Below are 16,123 nucleotides of genomic sequence, written 5' to 3'. Positions count from 1 at the left end.
TGCAAAACTAAGAAAACATCACAGGGAAGAGGAAAGGAACTATAACACTACACACCAATGTGTAATAGCAGGGAAGTCTGAACGCATGCACATGATGTGGACTCCTAAGATCCATGGCTTGCTAATGTGTGACCCAGACACTCTCTTTGAAGGAGGGAGATGACTAGGGGATGAACAGTGATTGACTTTGGAGCAAAAAACACTGGGAACAGCAGACAAACAAAACACAGAGTACAGAGGAAGAGATGGGAAATCAGGGAGTGAGGGAGATGAGGAGCTAGAGAAGAGATGGGGACAGAGAAAATTTAGTGTTTCCTGTTCAAGGATCATTCAATTGCTGTGACAAGCACCAGGATTAATGCTACTAATGAAAGAGAAAGTTTTCTTGCAGGTGAAAGGTCACAGTCCATGACTGGAAAGAATCAGAACAAGGACTTGAGCAAGAATTGAAAGAAGAAGCAATGGAGGATGAATCCCCTCTGAAAAAGGGTTACAGTGTCAGCTTCATTCTTGTAAGCTGGTGGATGTGCCTCAGCTAGTTGTTTACAAAGGGCTGTAAACCTCTGAGCCTAAGCACTAAAACAATCATGGGGGTAGAAACTGATTCTAGGTAAGAAAATTCCTATGTGGGAACACTGACACTGTGGGGCTGCTGGCTGTCACAGGTGTGCATGTGCTGTCATTTCACATACAAGACCACATACAAGCAACAAAAAATGCCTAGGGTATGATTAAGGTAGATTGGGATAATTATGGCTGAATTTACGATTATGGTTACAGATACAGTTCAACAGTAGGGGCTCAGCTTGCAAAGCTGAGGTCCTGTCTATATCTAGGTATCTCTGGGAACACTGGAGTGGGAAACAGATGTCTACCTGTGTTCATTTTGGCACCTAGGAAATGGGATGGGACATGGGAGCCTTTAAGGAAAGTCCTGTTGAAGAAGAGATAGTGATGGAACCACCCTCTTGAACATGACCTAACAATGCTGAACCTTGGTAACCAGGCAACCCACTGGTTAGAGCAAGGCCTGCAGACTCACTTATCACAGACAGTAGAGAGGGCAGGATGTTCTCTTGCTGTTGTTGGACTACTCGAGGATCAGGCCCCAAGAAAGACAACAGGAAAGGTCATGATAGTGTCTGGAGGCACAGGGTTCTCTCATGCCTTCAATGCATGTGGCCATTTTCCCAAAAGGAAAAAAAATTGAGCAAGGCCAGCCCAGGCCACACAGACCAGGTAACCACTCTGTTTTCCCTGTGGGTTTTGAAGAGAAATAATTCAGGAAAACTTAGAATGAGGAGAACCAATCAGAATGATGCAATTCTCTGCCAGTTTGAACCCTCTGATTTGACCTCTTTTCAGGTGGAGAATGCTTCTGCTCAACAGGACCAGATGGAGGCCCAGAGAGGGTCAAGCATCAGGGCACAGACTGTGGTGGAGCAGATGAACACCCTGATGCCTTCTCTGTCTGCATACCGACATTTTGCCAGCCCTCTACAGATATTGGACCTACTGTTTGTGAGGTGAGTGCCCATCTCCAAGCCCATAGTTCTTAGATCCTTCTGTTGTTTCCAGACATCTCTCTCTTTCTCTCTCTCTCTCTCTCTCTCTCTCTCTCTCTCTCTCTCTCTCTCTCATCTCTCTCTCTCTCTCTCTCTCTCTCTCTCTCTCTCTCTCTCTCTGACTCTCTATCTCCCCCACTCTCTTTCTGTATCTCTCACTCTCTTTTGCTCTCTCTGGGTCTCTCTCTCTTTCTCTTTTGCTCTCTCTGCCTTTCTCTATCTACCTTTCCTTTTCGTTTCCCTCTCACTCTCCCTCTTCTTCTGAGTCTCTATCACTGTCTCCATCTCAGTCTCTGTCTCCGTCTGTTTCTTGTCTACATAATTGTCAGAGCCCATTAGAATGCATTAAGCAATCCCTTCTCCCAGGCTTAGTCTAAGCAATTGGGTGTCCGGAGCTGAGATGCTAAAAAGGATGTAACTAACCCCTCAAACTTGAAAAGACACTTTATTCTTCACACAATATTTCTGAGGCCTTAGTGAATGCAATTCTCTCACATAGAAAGGAGGCTCTAGAAATATTGGAGTATGCAGTAGAGATGTGTCCAAAGTAGAGATCCATGATGGAAAACAGGAGACCAAGGAGATGTCAGGACAGAGACGCCTGTGTTCACGTTTGCACAGATACATGGAAGCCCCTATTGTGTACAGGTGAACTAATAATTCTGAGAGCAGACAGAATTGCCAGTATTAGGTGAGGGGCCTGGGACTTTACAGGTGACTCTGTCTCTCCTCTTCTCTAGGGACTCATACCTCAGCCCTTACTCTAAAGAGGATGAACAAGTAAAGAACATCCTCTGGAGCTTCCTGGAAACATGGATGGACAAGAACCCTGAGGACTTTTGTGACCCATCAGACCTGTTGCCTCTGCAGTACCTGGAGGCCTACTTGAGTGTGTACATACCCAACTCTGATCTTATTGTCCGGGTCAAGAACCTCCTGATCCAGTTGCAGGAAGAACATGCCAAGGATTCACAGGCCAAGGACGAGGAAGATTCAGATCTGGAGAGACACACATCCTCAGATCCACAGATTGAATGTGTGTAAATCAGCAGGAAAAAGAGCCACTATGGAGCCAGAAACAACTTGTGCACCAGAACTGGAGGGCACAAAAACCTCCAGAAGTTTCTGTGATGCATGAGTGGTTTCAGCCATATGTGGAAACAGTATCCCAGGCAGCACATATGATAGCAGCTGAGGAACCTGTGTCTCAGTTTGTCTGTAGATACAATGTGTCTTTCAGTCATCTCCTGCTTGCTACAGTGGGACTGCCTATTGAGAGAATGGCCCTTCACCTCTGGTCATCAATTTGAGTCTGTCCTGCCTCTGAGCTGCTGCTTTTACCCCTCATGATCAGCAGTTGATTTCAGTCCAGCAGTAGTTCCAACCCCACAGCCAACCTTCCCCTCCCCTGAGAAATAGCCATTTTACTCCTTCTGATGTTTTCAATATTGTATTTATTTTAAGTATTGGTTTTAATAAATTGTTAGCATTTGTTTACATTTTCTAAAATGCTGTCTGATAATGAGAGAAAATATCTCCAAATTATGAATATTCTATTTGATAAATGATTTTAAGTGTATTCAAAGTTGTTTAAGGAACAAAAACAATTTTAAAAAGATAAACATAATCATTTCAAACTATTAGGTGACATGCTTAAATTATAAATGGTAAATCACTTAAATATTCTTTTCTCTGAAGAAGTTATACACATCACTATTGAATCACATTAATAATGTTCAACATTACCTTTCAGTAAACTTCAAACTAAACCTGACAATGTGGTACCAATTTCATCCAGTGGTAACAGTTCAATTCACATAGACGTGACTATTTGACACCCAGATATTCCAAGGGTTGGCAAGGATGGGGAATCATAGAATCTTGGCACAATTCTAGGTCACTTGTAGAATGCATTACCTACTTTCAGAAATATTTTTTTCAGTTCCTCCAAAATATAAAGGCAACTAATTTAACTTTGTTGACCTCAGGATGTGTAAATACCACAAAGAATTAAAGTCAGAAATCCAAAGTGCACAAATGGTCTGCTGTAGATGAACAGATTATTTATAATATGTGCTAATCCGTGCTACAGCATTGGCAAGGTTCAATGTTGTTCCATTAAGCCAAGAACCAAATACAAGTCTATAATTAGGCAAGAATTCCTGTAATGAATAGATCTATGCAGACAGCTGAAAGTTGGCTTCCCATAACTTTTTGAAAGGAGAAAAAGGTTTTTAATGGGTAAGACGGTGCTCTTCAAATGAAGAAAACATTTTCTTTTTTTTTTCATGGTTTTTTTTTAAATTTATTTAATACTTAATAATAATTCTTTGGTTTCCGGGCAAACATCCCCCTCCCCCCTCCCCTTCCTTATGGGTGTTCCCCTCCCAACCCTGCCCCCATTACCGCCCTCCCCCCCCCAGTCTAGTTCACTGGGGGTTCAGTCTTAGCAGGACCCAGGGCTTCCCCTTCCACTGGTGCTCTTACTAGGATATTCATTGCTACCTATGAGGTCAGAGTCCAGGGTCAGTCCATGTATAGTCTTTAGGTAGTGGTTTAGTCCCTGGAAGCTCTGGTTGCTTGGTATTGTTGTACATATGGGGTCTCAAGCCCCTTCAAGCTCTTCCAGTTCTTTCTCTGATTCCTTCAACGGGGGTCCTATTCTCAGTTCAGTGGTTTGCTGCTGGCATTCGCCTTTGTATTTGCTGTATTCTGGCTGTGTCTCTCAGGAGCGATCTACATCCGGCTCCTGTCGGCCTGCACTTCTTTGCTTCATCCATCTTGTCTAATTGGGTGGCTGTATATGTATGGGCCACATGTGGGGCAGGCTCTGAATGGGTGTTCCTTCTGTGTCTGTTGTAATCTTTGCCTCTCTCTTCCCTGCCAAGGGTATTCTTGTTCCCCTTTTAAAGAAGGAGTGAAGCATTCACATTTTGATCATCCGTCTTGAGTTTCATTTGTTCTAGGCATCTAGGATAATTCAAGCATTTGGGCTAATAGCCACTTATCAGTGAGTGCATACCATGTGTGTTTTTCTGTGATTGGGTTAGCTCACTCAGGATGATATTTTCCAGTTCCAACCATCTGCCTACGAATTTCATAAAGTCGTTGTTTTTGATAGCTGAGTAATATTCCATTGTGTAGATGTACCACATTTTCTGTATCCATTCCTCTGTTGAAGGGCATCTGGGTTCTTTCCAGCTTCTGGCTATTATAAATAAGGCTGCGATGAACATAGTGGAGCACGTGTCTTTTTTATATTTTGGGGCATCTTTTGGGTATATGCCCAAGAGAGGTATAGCTGGATCCTCAGGCAGTTCAATGTCCAATTTTCTGAGGAACCTCCAGACTGATTTCCAGAATGGTTGTACCAGTCTGCAATCCCACCAACAATGGAGGAGTGTTCCTCTTTCTCCGCATCCTCGCCAGCATCTGCCGTCACCTGAGTTTTTGATCCTAGCCATTCTCACTGGTGTGAGGTGAAATCTCAGGGTTGTTTTGATTTGCATTTCCCTTATGACTAAAGATGTTGAAAATTTCTTTAGGTTTTTCTCAGCCATTCGGCATTCCTCAGCTGTGAATTCTTTGTTTAGCTCTGAACCCCATTTTTAATAGGGTTATTTGTCTCCCTGCAGTCTACCTTCTTGAGTTCTTTGTATATTTTGGATATAAGGCCTCTATCTGTTGTAGGATTGGTAAAGATCTTTTCCCAATCTGTTGGTTGCCGTTTTGTCCTAACCACAGTGTCCTTTGCCTTACAGAAGCTTTGCAGTTTTATGAGATCCCATTTGTCGATTCTTGATCTTAGAGCATAAGCCATTGGTGTTTTGTTCAGGAAATTTTTTCCAGTGCCCATGTGTTCCAGATGCTTCCCTAGTTTTTCTTCTATTAGTTTGAGTGTATCAGGTTTGATGTGGAGGTCCTTGATCCACTTGGACTTAAGCTTTGTACAGAGTGATAAGCATGGATCAATCTGCATTCTTCTACATGTTGACCTCCAGTTGAACCAGCACCATTTGCTGAAAATGCTATCTTTTTTCCATTGAATGGTTTTGGCACCTTTGTCAAAAATCAAGTGACCATAGGTGTGTGGGTTCATTTCTGGGTCTTCAATTCTATTCCATTGGTCTATCTGTCTGTCTCTGTACCAATACCATGCAGTTTTTATCACTATTGCTCTGTAATACTGCTTGAGTTCAGGGATAGTGATTCCCCCTGAAGTCCTTTTATTGTTGAGGATAGCTTTAGCTATCCTGGGTTTTTTGTTATTCCAGATGAATTTGCAAATTGTTCTGTCTAACTCTTTGAAGAATTGGATTGGTATTTTGATGGGGATTGCATTGAATATGTAGATCGCTTTTGGTAAAATGGCCATTTTTACTATATTAATCCTGCCAATCCATGAGCATGGGAGATCTTTCCATCTTCTGAGGTCTTCTTCAATTTCTTTCTTCAGTGTCTTGAAGTTCTTATTGTACAGATCTTTTACTTGCTTGGTTAAAGTCACACCGAGGTACTTTATATTATTTGGGTCTATTATGAAGGGTGTCGTTTCCCTAAAGGAAAACATTTTCTAAAAGTATACGATGCATTAGACAGTGTCTACCTCTCCTCACCTCCCATCTACTCATTCCAAGACTTGCCAACCAGACTCCCTTCTGGTATTAATTAATGATTAAAGTATTATTTTATGGTAATAATTGATTCAATATTCTAATTTTAACCATCTCTGCATCTAGTTAATGTGGATCATGTAGGAACAGGTATGTGGCCACAGACTTAGTGCACAAATACAGTCAGTCTACCACTGGTCATGTCCTCAAACCAAAATGATCCTCCCTCCCCAGAGACAGCAGCTGAATTAGGTTTCAGCACGGGTGAGGATGTCAGAATCCCCTATCCATGACTAAGAATAGGGATAGAATCCCTTAAAAACAATAACATGGAATCCATATTATATACACAAAGGTCATATAGAATTACAAAGAGAAAAATCAATATATAAATAATAGTGAATTATGAAAAGTAAAATACCAAAAGTCCTGATAGGACATTATGAAACCAAAATCCTCCTCCATAGATGTAAATGGGTTCATTTTCTGTTGGCCATTTGCTCATGTACATGAGGACTGCACTTAAGATGAATTTGTTTCCCTAGAGACTCTCTTAGAAAAATCTAAACTTTCAATTGCAAGGGGTTATCAAGTAGAGATAATCCTGTGTTAAGGATGGGTGCATGAGGCCACTTCTCCAGTTAAGGAGGGAGTGTTGCAAGGTGTCTCACTCTATATAAGGTCTACTTATGAGTCTCAGGATGTCTTGTGATCTGCTTCAGGAGGAAGCTTCTCTGGTGTTGGTTGAGCAAGGCACTGGTCTGTGAGTATAACAGATCATTAGGAATCACTTTTTACTCTTTATTTTGTAGAACAGCATTATTCAGATTTTCCCCAGGTTCCTAAACTATGTAGTCTCGGGTTCTTTGTCAGCTAAGCAGTGTTAGGTATAGGTTCCATGTCAGGGAGTGGATTTTAGTCAAGTCAGATATCTGTTGGTTACTCACACAATATTTCTGACACAGTAGTACATGCATATCTAACTGATCTGACACAATTTTAAGTCAAAGGTTTTGTAATAAAGTCTTAACAGTGGGAACATGGGCTGTCTCTGACCATATTGCCTCTTCACTGGAGCATCTCTGCTCACTGGGTTGCATGCTGTGCCTTAAGAGAAAAGGAAATGCCCTGCCTTAATGGAAACTGATAAGCCATGGCTACTAAATATACTTGGGAGTCACACCCTATTCTGAAGATGAAAGGAGGAGGAACTGCTAGAGAGGAGTGAATAGTGCTGGTATGGGGAGAGAGAGAGAAGAGGGAGAGAGAAAGAGAGAGATACAGAGAGATAGAGACAGGGAGACAGAGACACAGAGAGACAGAGACAGCTAGAAATATAGAGAGAAAGAAAGAGTAAGAAGTAGAGAGACTCCAAGACACACAGAGACACACAGCAACAGACATATTCACACAGAAACAGAGAAGGATAACAGAAGAAGCATTCGAGAACACAAAAGTATTGAGTTGTCTCCATGAATGCTATTTTAAGGGTCTTTAAGAAGTTTCCCTAACATCTTGGGTTGCTTCCAAAAAGTCTATGTCAGTGACTGGCTTGTAGGTCTGGCATAAACATGTCCTGATCAGTCAGAATTCAATGCCCATAACTAAACATAATAAAAGCAATATATAGCAAACCAGTAGCACACACAACACTATCTGGAGAGAAACATGAAGCAATTTCACTGAAATCAGGGACTAGAAAAGGCTGCCCACTCTCTCCCTACTCAATATAGTCTTGAAGACCTAGGCACAATTAAACAACAAAAAGAGGTCAAAGGGATACAAATTGTAAAGGGCGAGGTCAAAATACCACTATGTGAAAATGATATGATAGTATACTTAAGTAACCCCAAAAATTTCACAAGAGAACTCCTACAGCTGATAAACAACGTCAGCAAAGTAGTTGAATATAAAGTTAACTCAAACAAATCAGTAGACTTCATCTACAGAGAATAAACAGGATGGGAAAGAAATTAGGGAAATGACACCATTCACAATAGTCACAAAGAGTATAAAATACCATGCATGGTGTGACTCTAAGCAAGTGAAAGATCTGTATGACAAAAACTTCAAGTCTCTGAAGAAAGAAATCGGAGAAGATCTCAGAAGATCTCCCATGCTCACAGATTGACAGGATTAATGTACGAAAAATGGCCATCTTGCCCAAAGCAATCTACAGATTCAATTCAACATCCACAAAAATTCCAACTCAATCCTTCATAGAATTAGAAATAGCAATATGCAAATTCACTTGAAAAAGAAAAAAACCTCAGGATAGTAAAAACTATTCTTAACAATAAAAAAATTCTGGGAAATCACCTTCCCTAACCTCAAGCTGTATTACAAAGCAATTGTGATAAAAACTGCATGGTATTGGTACAGAGACTGGCAAGTCGATCAATGAAATAGAATTGAAGGTGGAGAAATGAACCCACACATCTATGGTCACTTCATCTTTTACAAAGGAGCTAAAACCATCCAGTGGAAAAAGGACAGAATTTCCAGCATATGGTCCTAGGTCAACTGGAGGTCAGCATGGAGAAGAATGAAAATTGACCCATTCTTATCTGTTGTATAAAGCTCTAGTTCAAGTGGATCAAAGCCCTAGACATAAAACCAGATACACTGAAACTAATAGAGGAGAAAGTGGAGAAGGGCCTTGAACACATAGACACAGGTGAAAATTTCCTGAACAGAACACCAATGGTTCATTCTTTAAGATCAAGAATGAACAAATGGGACCTCATAAAATTGCCAACACTCTATAAAGGAAAGGATATGGTCAATAGGACAAAATGGCAACCAACATAAAAAGTTCTTTACCAATCCTATATCTGACAGAAGGCTAATATGTAATATATTCAAAGAACTTAAGAAATTAGACTCCAGAGAATCAAATAATCATATTAAAAATGGGGTATATAACTAAACAAAGAATTCTCAGTGGAAGAATCCCAAAAACCTGAGAGGCACCTAAGAAATGTGCACCCAAGCAAGGAACAGAAGGTGCTGACCTCTCTTGTTGCATTAAGGAAAAGTTGAAGGAAGCTAAGGAGGAAGGCGACCCTGTATGAAGACCAACACTCTCAATGAACATGGACCCCTGAGATCTCCTAGACACTGGATTGCTAACCAGGCAGCATACACCAGCTGAGAGGAGTCCTCCAACACATATATAGCAGAGGATTGCCGGGTCTGAGTTCACTGATAGAGATGAACCTAACCCTCAAAAGACAGGAGGCCCCAAGTTTAGAGGTTGGGTGGTATGGGGAAGGTGGGGACATCCTTGGGGAGGTGGATACGAGACAGACCAGGCAGAAAAGGAGGAGGTATGGGATGTGGAACCCTTGGTGGTTGAGCCTGAGCAGAATAAAATATGGAGTGTAAAAATGAATAAAGAGTTAATGAAAAAAAGAAATGTTCAACATCCTTAGTCATCAGGGAATGGCAAATGAAAACAACCCTGAGATACAGGCTCACACCTAAGAGTCAGAATGGCTAAGATCAAAATCTCAGGTGAAAGTAGATGCTGGCAAGGATGTGGAGAAATAGGAGCATACCTCCAATGTTGGTGAAATTGAAAGCTGGGACCAACAACTCTGGAAATCAGTCTGGCGGTTTCTCAAAAAATTGGACATAGTACTAAATGAAGACCCAGCTATACCACTCCTGGGCATACCTCCAAAAGGTGCTCCAACACTTAACAAGGACACATGCTCCACTATGTTCATGTCAGCCATATTTGTAGTAGCCCAAAGCTGGAAAGAACCAGATGTCGTTCAACAGAAGAATGAATACACAAAATGTGGTACATTTGCACAATAGAGTACTACTCACCCATTAAAAACAATAACTACATGAAATTCTTGGGCAAATGGAAAGAACTAGAAAATACCATGCTGAGTAAGGTAATCCAGTCACAAAAGAACACACATGGTATACATTCACTGAGAAGTGGATATTAGCCCAAAAGCTTGGAATACCTAAGAAAAAATTCACAGATCATATGAAGCTCAAGAAGAAGGAAGACCAAAATGTAAATGCTTCATTCCTTCTTAGAAGGGAGAACAAAATACTCAGGGGAGGAAATACAGAAGCAAAGAGAAGGTCATCCACAGACTGCCCCACCTGGGCATCCATCCCATATGCACCCACCAAACCCAGTCACTATTGCTGATGCCAAGAAGTGCTAGCTGACAGGAGGCAGGTATGAGTGACTCTTGAGAGGCTCTGTTGTATCCCTATTGATAGAGATGAGCAGGGTTGCAGCTAACAATTGGACTGAACAAGGGGACCAAAATGGAGGAGTTAGAGAAATGACTGAAGGAGCTGAAGAGGTTTGCAACCCAATAAGAAGGACAACAATGTCAACCAACAAGATTATACCAGAGCTCCCAGGGACCAAACCACCAACCCATCAGTACACATGGAGGGACCCATGACTCCAGCCACATGTGTAGCAGAGGATGGCATTGTCCAGCATCAATAGGACGAAAAGCCCTTGGTGCTGTGAAGACTCTATTTCCCAATGTAGGATAATGCTAGTGTGTTGAGGGGGAGCGAGTTGGTGGGATTGGGAGCATCCTCATAGAAGCAGGGGAATGGGGGAAGGGATATGGGTGAGGGAGGAAAGGAGATAACATTTGAAATCTAAACACATGGAATATCCAATAAAAATAAAATTTCAAAAAGAAAGGGAAAAAAACAAAAAAAAGTGCTGATCAGGGCTTGAAATAGTTCAGGCTCAAGCAGCAGTAAGATGGGGATGTTGAACTGCTACTGATGGAGAAAAGCTTTAGCAGTCCTTTGTGTTAAACTATAAAGTTTTATGCAGGTCAAGAAAATGAAGAAGGAGAAACTAAGTCCACAATTATGTTAATTCTGCAGCTGCTCTACTGAACTCTCTGCCTTACAATGTTTGGAACTCCAAATCTCACTGGATCAGTGATAATATTTAGTCTTCCATTGCTTTTCTATCACCATTATATTTATTAAATTGTAATGCAATGTCTCTTCCTGATTCAAGCTGGTCCTGCAGGAAGGAAGCTATGGAGTTTTGTGGCTTCGTCTTAGTGACATGATCAGCCTCCTAGATGCTTGGGACATGATCCTCATGTTGTATAATGCTTCTCCTTATGGGCTTTCCATATCTTGGTAATTTACAACTTGTCAAGTGGACTTGGCCTCTTCAAAGATGTGAAATCTGAATTAAGATGTCCCTGGTCCATTACCAAGAGATTCAGCAACACAACTTGTACACCTACAGCTACCACGAGACCCAGAGTTTATCTATTGTTTTTTGTTTTTTTCTCAACTGGGAATGTAGGTCAAATCCATAATGTAGAACTAGGTTCATTTGAATGGATAGTTAGTTCCCACTATTATTTGTGTAACAAGTCTGTTTTAAGGAATTCTGGATTTTGCCTTATCCAGTAAAAGAATGTTACTGTCTACCAATACTACTCTCTCTCTCTCTCTCTCTCTCTCTCTCTCTCTCTCTCTCTCTCTCCCCCACACTACACTCAAACACACACTCCCACAGATGCACATCTATATTAGCACATATGCAGGTAAACACTCCCATGAATTTTCATGCATGCACATGCACAAATGCACATAACATATATAAGAATGGTCTCATGTGCATGCCCTCCTCAAATGTACTTGGAGGAAATAGCGTGCACATGCATGTGCACAGGTAGGAGATCCTCAACAACCTTTGCGAGTTGGAGGGAAAGGAACTAAAAAAACAACACAAGGAAGAGTACTACCACCATTGTGGAGTAGCAGGGAAGTCTGAATACATGCACATGATGTGGAAGCCTCAGATCAATGACTTGCTAATGTGTGACCAAGACACTGTCTTTGAAAGAGGGAGATGACCAGGGGAAGAACAGTAAATGACTTTGTAGCAAAACCAACTGGGAACAGCAGACAAAGAAAACACAGAGTATAGAAGAAGAGATGAGGAACCAGGGAGAGAGGGAGATGAGGTAGTAGAGAAGAAATTGGCTGTCACATAAAAAAGGAAGTGAACAGAGAAAGTGCAGTGTTTCCTGTTCAAGTTTCCTTCAGTTAGAACCAGGACTAAATGATATGAAGGAAAAGGAATTTTTTCTTGCAGGTGACAGGTCACAGTCCGTCACTGGAAACAATCAGAACAAGGACTCGAGCAAGAATTGAAAGAAGAAGCAACAGAGGATGAATCTCCTCTGAAAGAGGGCTACAGTGTCGGCTTCCATCCTGTAAGCTGGTGCATGTGTCTCAGTCAGTTGTTTGCAATGGGCTACAAACCTCTGAGCTTAAGCCCTAAAATGATTATGGTGGTGGAAACTGATTCTGACAAAGACAATTCCTATGCGGGAACACTGACATTGTGGGGCTGCTGGCTGTCACAGGTGTGCATGTGCTCTCATTCCACACAGAACACATACAAGGTCACATGAAAGCAAGGATACATTCCTAGGGTTTGTTTATGGTAGATTGGGACAATTAGGACCGATTCATGATTATGGTTACAGATGCAGTTCAACAGTAGGGACTCAGCTTGCAAAGCTGATGTGCAGTCTATATCCAGTTATCTCTGAAAACAGTGGAGCAGGAAACAGATGTATACCTGTGTTTATTTGTGTACCTAGGAAATGGGTGGAGACATAGGAGCCTTTAAGGAAAATCCTATTGAAGAAGGGACAGTATGGAACCACACTCTTGAAAGTGACCTAACAATGTGGAACCCTGGTAACTAAGAAACCCCCAGGTTAGAGCAAGGCCTGCAGCTCACTTGTCAGAGACAGTAGAGAGGGCAGGATGTTCTCTTGCTGTCTTCGGACTACTCGAGGCTCAGGACTGAAGAAAGACAACAGGAAAGGCCATGATGGTGTCTGGAGGCACAGGGTTCTCTCAATTCTTCAACACCTGTGGCCATTTTCCCAAAAGGGAAAAACTTTAATCAAGGTTAGCCAAGGACAGGACCACACAGACCAGGTAACCACTCTGCTTTCTCTGTCTGTTTTGAAGAGAAATAATTCAGGAAAACTTAGAATGAGGACAACCAACCAAAAGGTTGCAGATCTGGGCCAGTTTGAACCCTCCACTTTGACCTCTTTTCAGGTTGAGAATGTTTCTGCTCAACAAGATCAGATGGAGGCCTGGAGATAGTCAAGCATCAGGGCACAGACTGTGGTTGAGGAGAGGAACACCCTGGTACCTTCTCTGTCTACATAGTGACATTTGCCACTCCCTCTACAGATATTGGACCTGCTGTTTGTGGGGTGAGCGCCCTCTCCAAGCCCTTATCTCTCAGATCCTCCTGACATTTCCAGAACTAACTCTCTCTCTCTCTCTCTCTCTCTCTCTCTCTCTCTCTCTCTCTCTCCCTACCTCCCTACCTCCCTACCTCCCTACCTCCCTACCTCCCTACCTCCTCCTCTCTCTACCTCTCTCTTTCCCTCTGTCTCTGTCTCTCCATTTTTCTTTCTCTGTCTCTCAGTTTCTCTCTCCCTGCCCTTCTCCATCTACCTTTCTTTTCCTTTCCCTCACCCTCTATTCTAACTCTCTCTCTCTCTCTCTCTCTCTCTCTCTCTCTCTCTCTCAGTCAATATCTCTGTCTCCACCCCAGTCTCTGTCTCTGTTTCCATCTGTTCATTGTCTACATAATTGTCAGAACACATTAGCATGTGTTAAGCAATTTCCTGTTCCAAGCTCAGTTCAAACAATTGGGCTGCCCATAGCTTAGACCCTAAAATCAATGTAACTAACCCCTCTACCTTGAAAAAGTACTTTATCCTTTACTCAATATTTCTGAGAACTTGATGAATGCAATTCTCTCATGTATAAAGGAGGTTCTAGAAATATTTTATTACCCAGTAGAGATGAGTCCAAAAAGGAGATTCATGAAGGATAATCCAGGAAACCATGAGACCAAGGAGATGTCAGGATAGAGATGCCTGTGTAAAACCTTTGCACAGACACATTGAAAAATCTATTGTGTACAGGTGAACTAATAATTCTGAGAGCAGCCAGAACTCCCAGGTGAGTGGCCTGGGACTTTACAGGTGACTCTGTCTCTCGTCTTCTCTAGGGACTCATACTTTAGCCCTTATTCTAAAGAGGATGAACAAGTAAAGAACACCCTCTGGAGCTTCCTGGAAACATGGATGGACAGAACCCTGAGGACTTTTGTGACCCATCAGACCTGTTGCCTCTGCAATACCTGGAGGCTTATTTGAGTGTGTACATACCCAACTCTGATCTTATTGTCTGGGTCAAGAGCCTCCTGACCCAGTTGCAGGAAGAACATGCCAAGGAATCACAGGCCAAAGATGAGGAAGACTCAGATCTGAGAAGACACACATCCTCAGATCCACAGATTGAATGGGTGTAAATCAGCAGGAAAAAAGCCACTATGGAGCCAGAAGCAACTTGTGCACCAGAACTGGAGGACACAAAAGCCTCTAGAAGTTTCTGTGATGTATGAGTAGTCTCAGGCAGATGTGGCGGCAGAAGCCCAGACAGCACACATGATAGCAGCTGTGGAACCTGTGTCTCAGTTTGTCTGTAGATACAATGTGTCTTTCAGTCATCTCCTGCTTGCTACGGTGGGACTGCCTATTGAGAGAATGGCCCTGTCACCTCTGTCATCAATTTGAGTCTGTCCTGCCTCTGAGGTGCTGCTCCTGCCCCTCATAATCAGCTGTTGATTTCAATCCAGCAGTAGTCCCAACCCCACAGCCAGCCTTCCCCTCACCTGATAAATATCCTTTTTATTCCTTCTGATGTTTTCAATGTTGTGTTTATTTTAAGTATTATTTTTAATAAATTGTTTGTATTTGGTTTATATTGTCTAAAATGCTGTCTAATAATGAGGGGAAATATCTGCAAATTATGAATATTCTATTTGATAAGTGATTTTAAAATTATTCAAAGTTGTTTAAGGAACGAAAATAATTTTAAAAAGATAGACATAAGCATTTCAAACATCTAAATGACATTCTTAAATTATAAAAGGTAAATGTCTTAAATATTTTTTCTAAAGAAGGTATACACATCAGTAACGAATCACATGTAACAGTGTTCAACCTTACCTTTCAGTAAACTTCAAACTAAACCTCAGAAATTGCACCATTTTCATCCAGTGGCAACAGTTCAATTCACATAGAAGTGGCTATGTGACACCCAGATATTCCAAGGAATGTTGAGGATGGAGAATCATAGAATCATGGCATATTTCAAGGGTACCTATAGATGCCTTACCTACTTTCAGAAATAGTTTGTCAGTTCTTCAAAAATATAAAGGCAACTAATTTGATTTTGTTCCTCTAATGATGTGTAAATCCCCCCAAAGAATTAAAATCAGAAATCCAAACTGTATAAATGGTCTGCTGTAGATGAACAGATTAATTGTAGTGCGTGTTAATTCATGCTACAGCATAGGCAAGATTCAAAGTTACTGTGCTAAGCCAAGGAATCAAATACAAGTCTAGAATTAGGCAATGATTTCTGTAATAAATTGATCTATTCAGGCAGACAGCAGAAATTTGTCTTCCCATGAATTTTTCGAAGGAGAAAACAGGTTTTAATGGGTAGGAAGGTGCTCTTCAAATGAAGAAAACATTTTCTGAAAGTTTACAATTCATTTTCATAATATCTACACCTCATGACCTCCCATCTACTCAGCTCATGACTTGTCAACCACACTCCCTTCTGGTATTAATAATTAATAATTTTAATCACTTTTTATGATAATAGCTGATGACTTAATATTCAAATTTTATTCATTCTCTTCATCCAGTTAATATGGATCATGTAGGAACAGGGATGTGGCCACAGACTTAGTGCACAAATACAGTCAGTCTACCACTGGTCATGTCCTCAAACCAAAATGATTCTCCCTCCCCAGAGACAGCAACTGCAATCAGCATTTCAGCAAGGGTGAGGATGTCAGAA

The 16,123-nt window shown here is 41.5% G+C and overlaps 1 protein-coding gene and 1 long non-coding RNA gene across 2 annotated transcripts; both read left to right on the top strand.

Annotated features, from left to right (window-relative positions):
• The first annotated feature begins 1,026 nt into the window (after nucleotides 1–1,026).
• LOC120093097 (ral guanine nucleotide dissociation stimulator-like) lies at nucleotides 1,027–3,039 on the top strand. Its single transcript, XM_008767744.4, has 3 exons — nucleotides 1,027–1,239; nucleotides 1,366–1,526; nucleotides 2,306–3,039. The coding sequence occupies exons 1-3, from the start codon at nucleotides 1,069–1,071 to the stop codon at nucleotides 2,607–2,609; spliced, it is 636 nt and encodes a 211-aa protein (XP_008765966.3). The 5' UTR covers nucleotides 1,027–1,068; the 3' UTR covers nucleotides 2,610–3,039.
• A 9,915-nt stretch (nucleotides 3,040–12,954) lies between these two features.
• LOC120095324 (uncharacterized) lies at nucleotides 12,955–15,012 on the top strand. Its single transcript, XR_005490812.2, has 3 exons — nucleotides 12,955–13,162; nucleotides 13,289–13,449; nucleotides 14,259–15,012. It is a non-coding gene; the product is annotated as an uncharacterized LOC120095324 (long non-coding RNA).
• Nucleotides 15,013–16,123: the final 1,111 nt, after the last annotated feature.

Source organism: Rattus norvegicus, chromosome 10, assembly GCF_036323735.1.
Source record: "Rattus norvegicus strain BN/NHsdMcwi chromosome 10, GRCr8, whole genome shotgun sequence".
Lineage (NCBI taxonomy): Eukaryota > Metazoa > Chordata > Mammalia > Rodentia > Muridae > Rattus > Rattus norvegicus.
Note: the sequence above shows the minus strand (reverse complement) of the source record. Positions and strands in the feature narration are given on the sequence as shown.

Bases quoted from the DNA above. Each gene is read 5' to 3' on its own strand.
- LOC120093097 (XM_008767744.4), top strand. From the start codon at position 1,069: ATGTTCTCTTGCTGTTGTTGGACTACTCGAGGATCAGGCCCCAAGAAA. The intron at 1,240-1,365 runs GTAACCACTCTG...ACCTCTTTTCAG, and splicing joins GCCCAGGCCACACAGACCAG to GTGGAGAATGCTTCTGCTCA. The intron at 1,527-2,305 runs GTGAGTGCCCAT...CCTCTTCTCTAG, and splicing joins TTGGACCTACTGTTTGTGAG to GGACTCATACCTCAGCCCTT.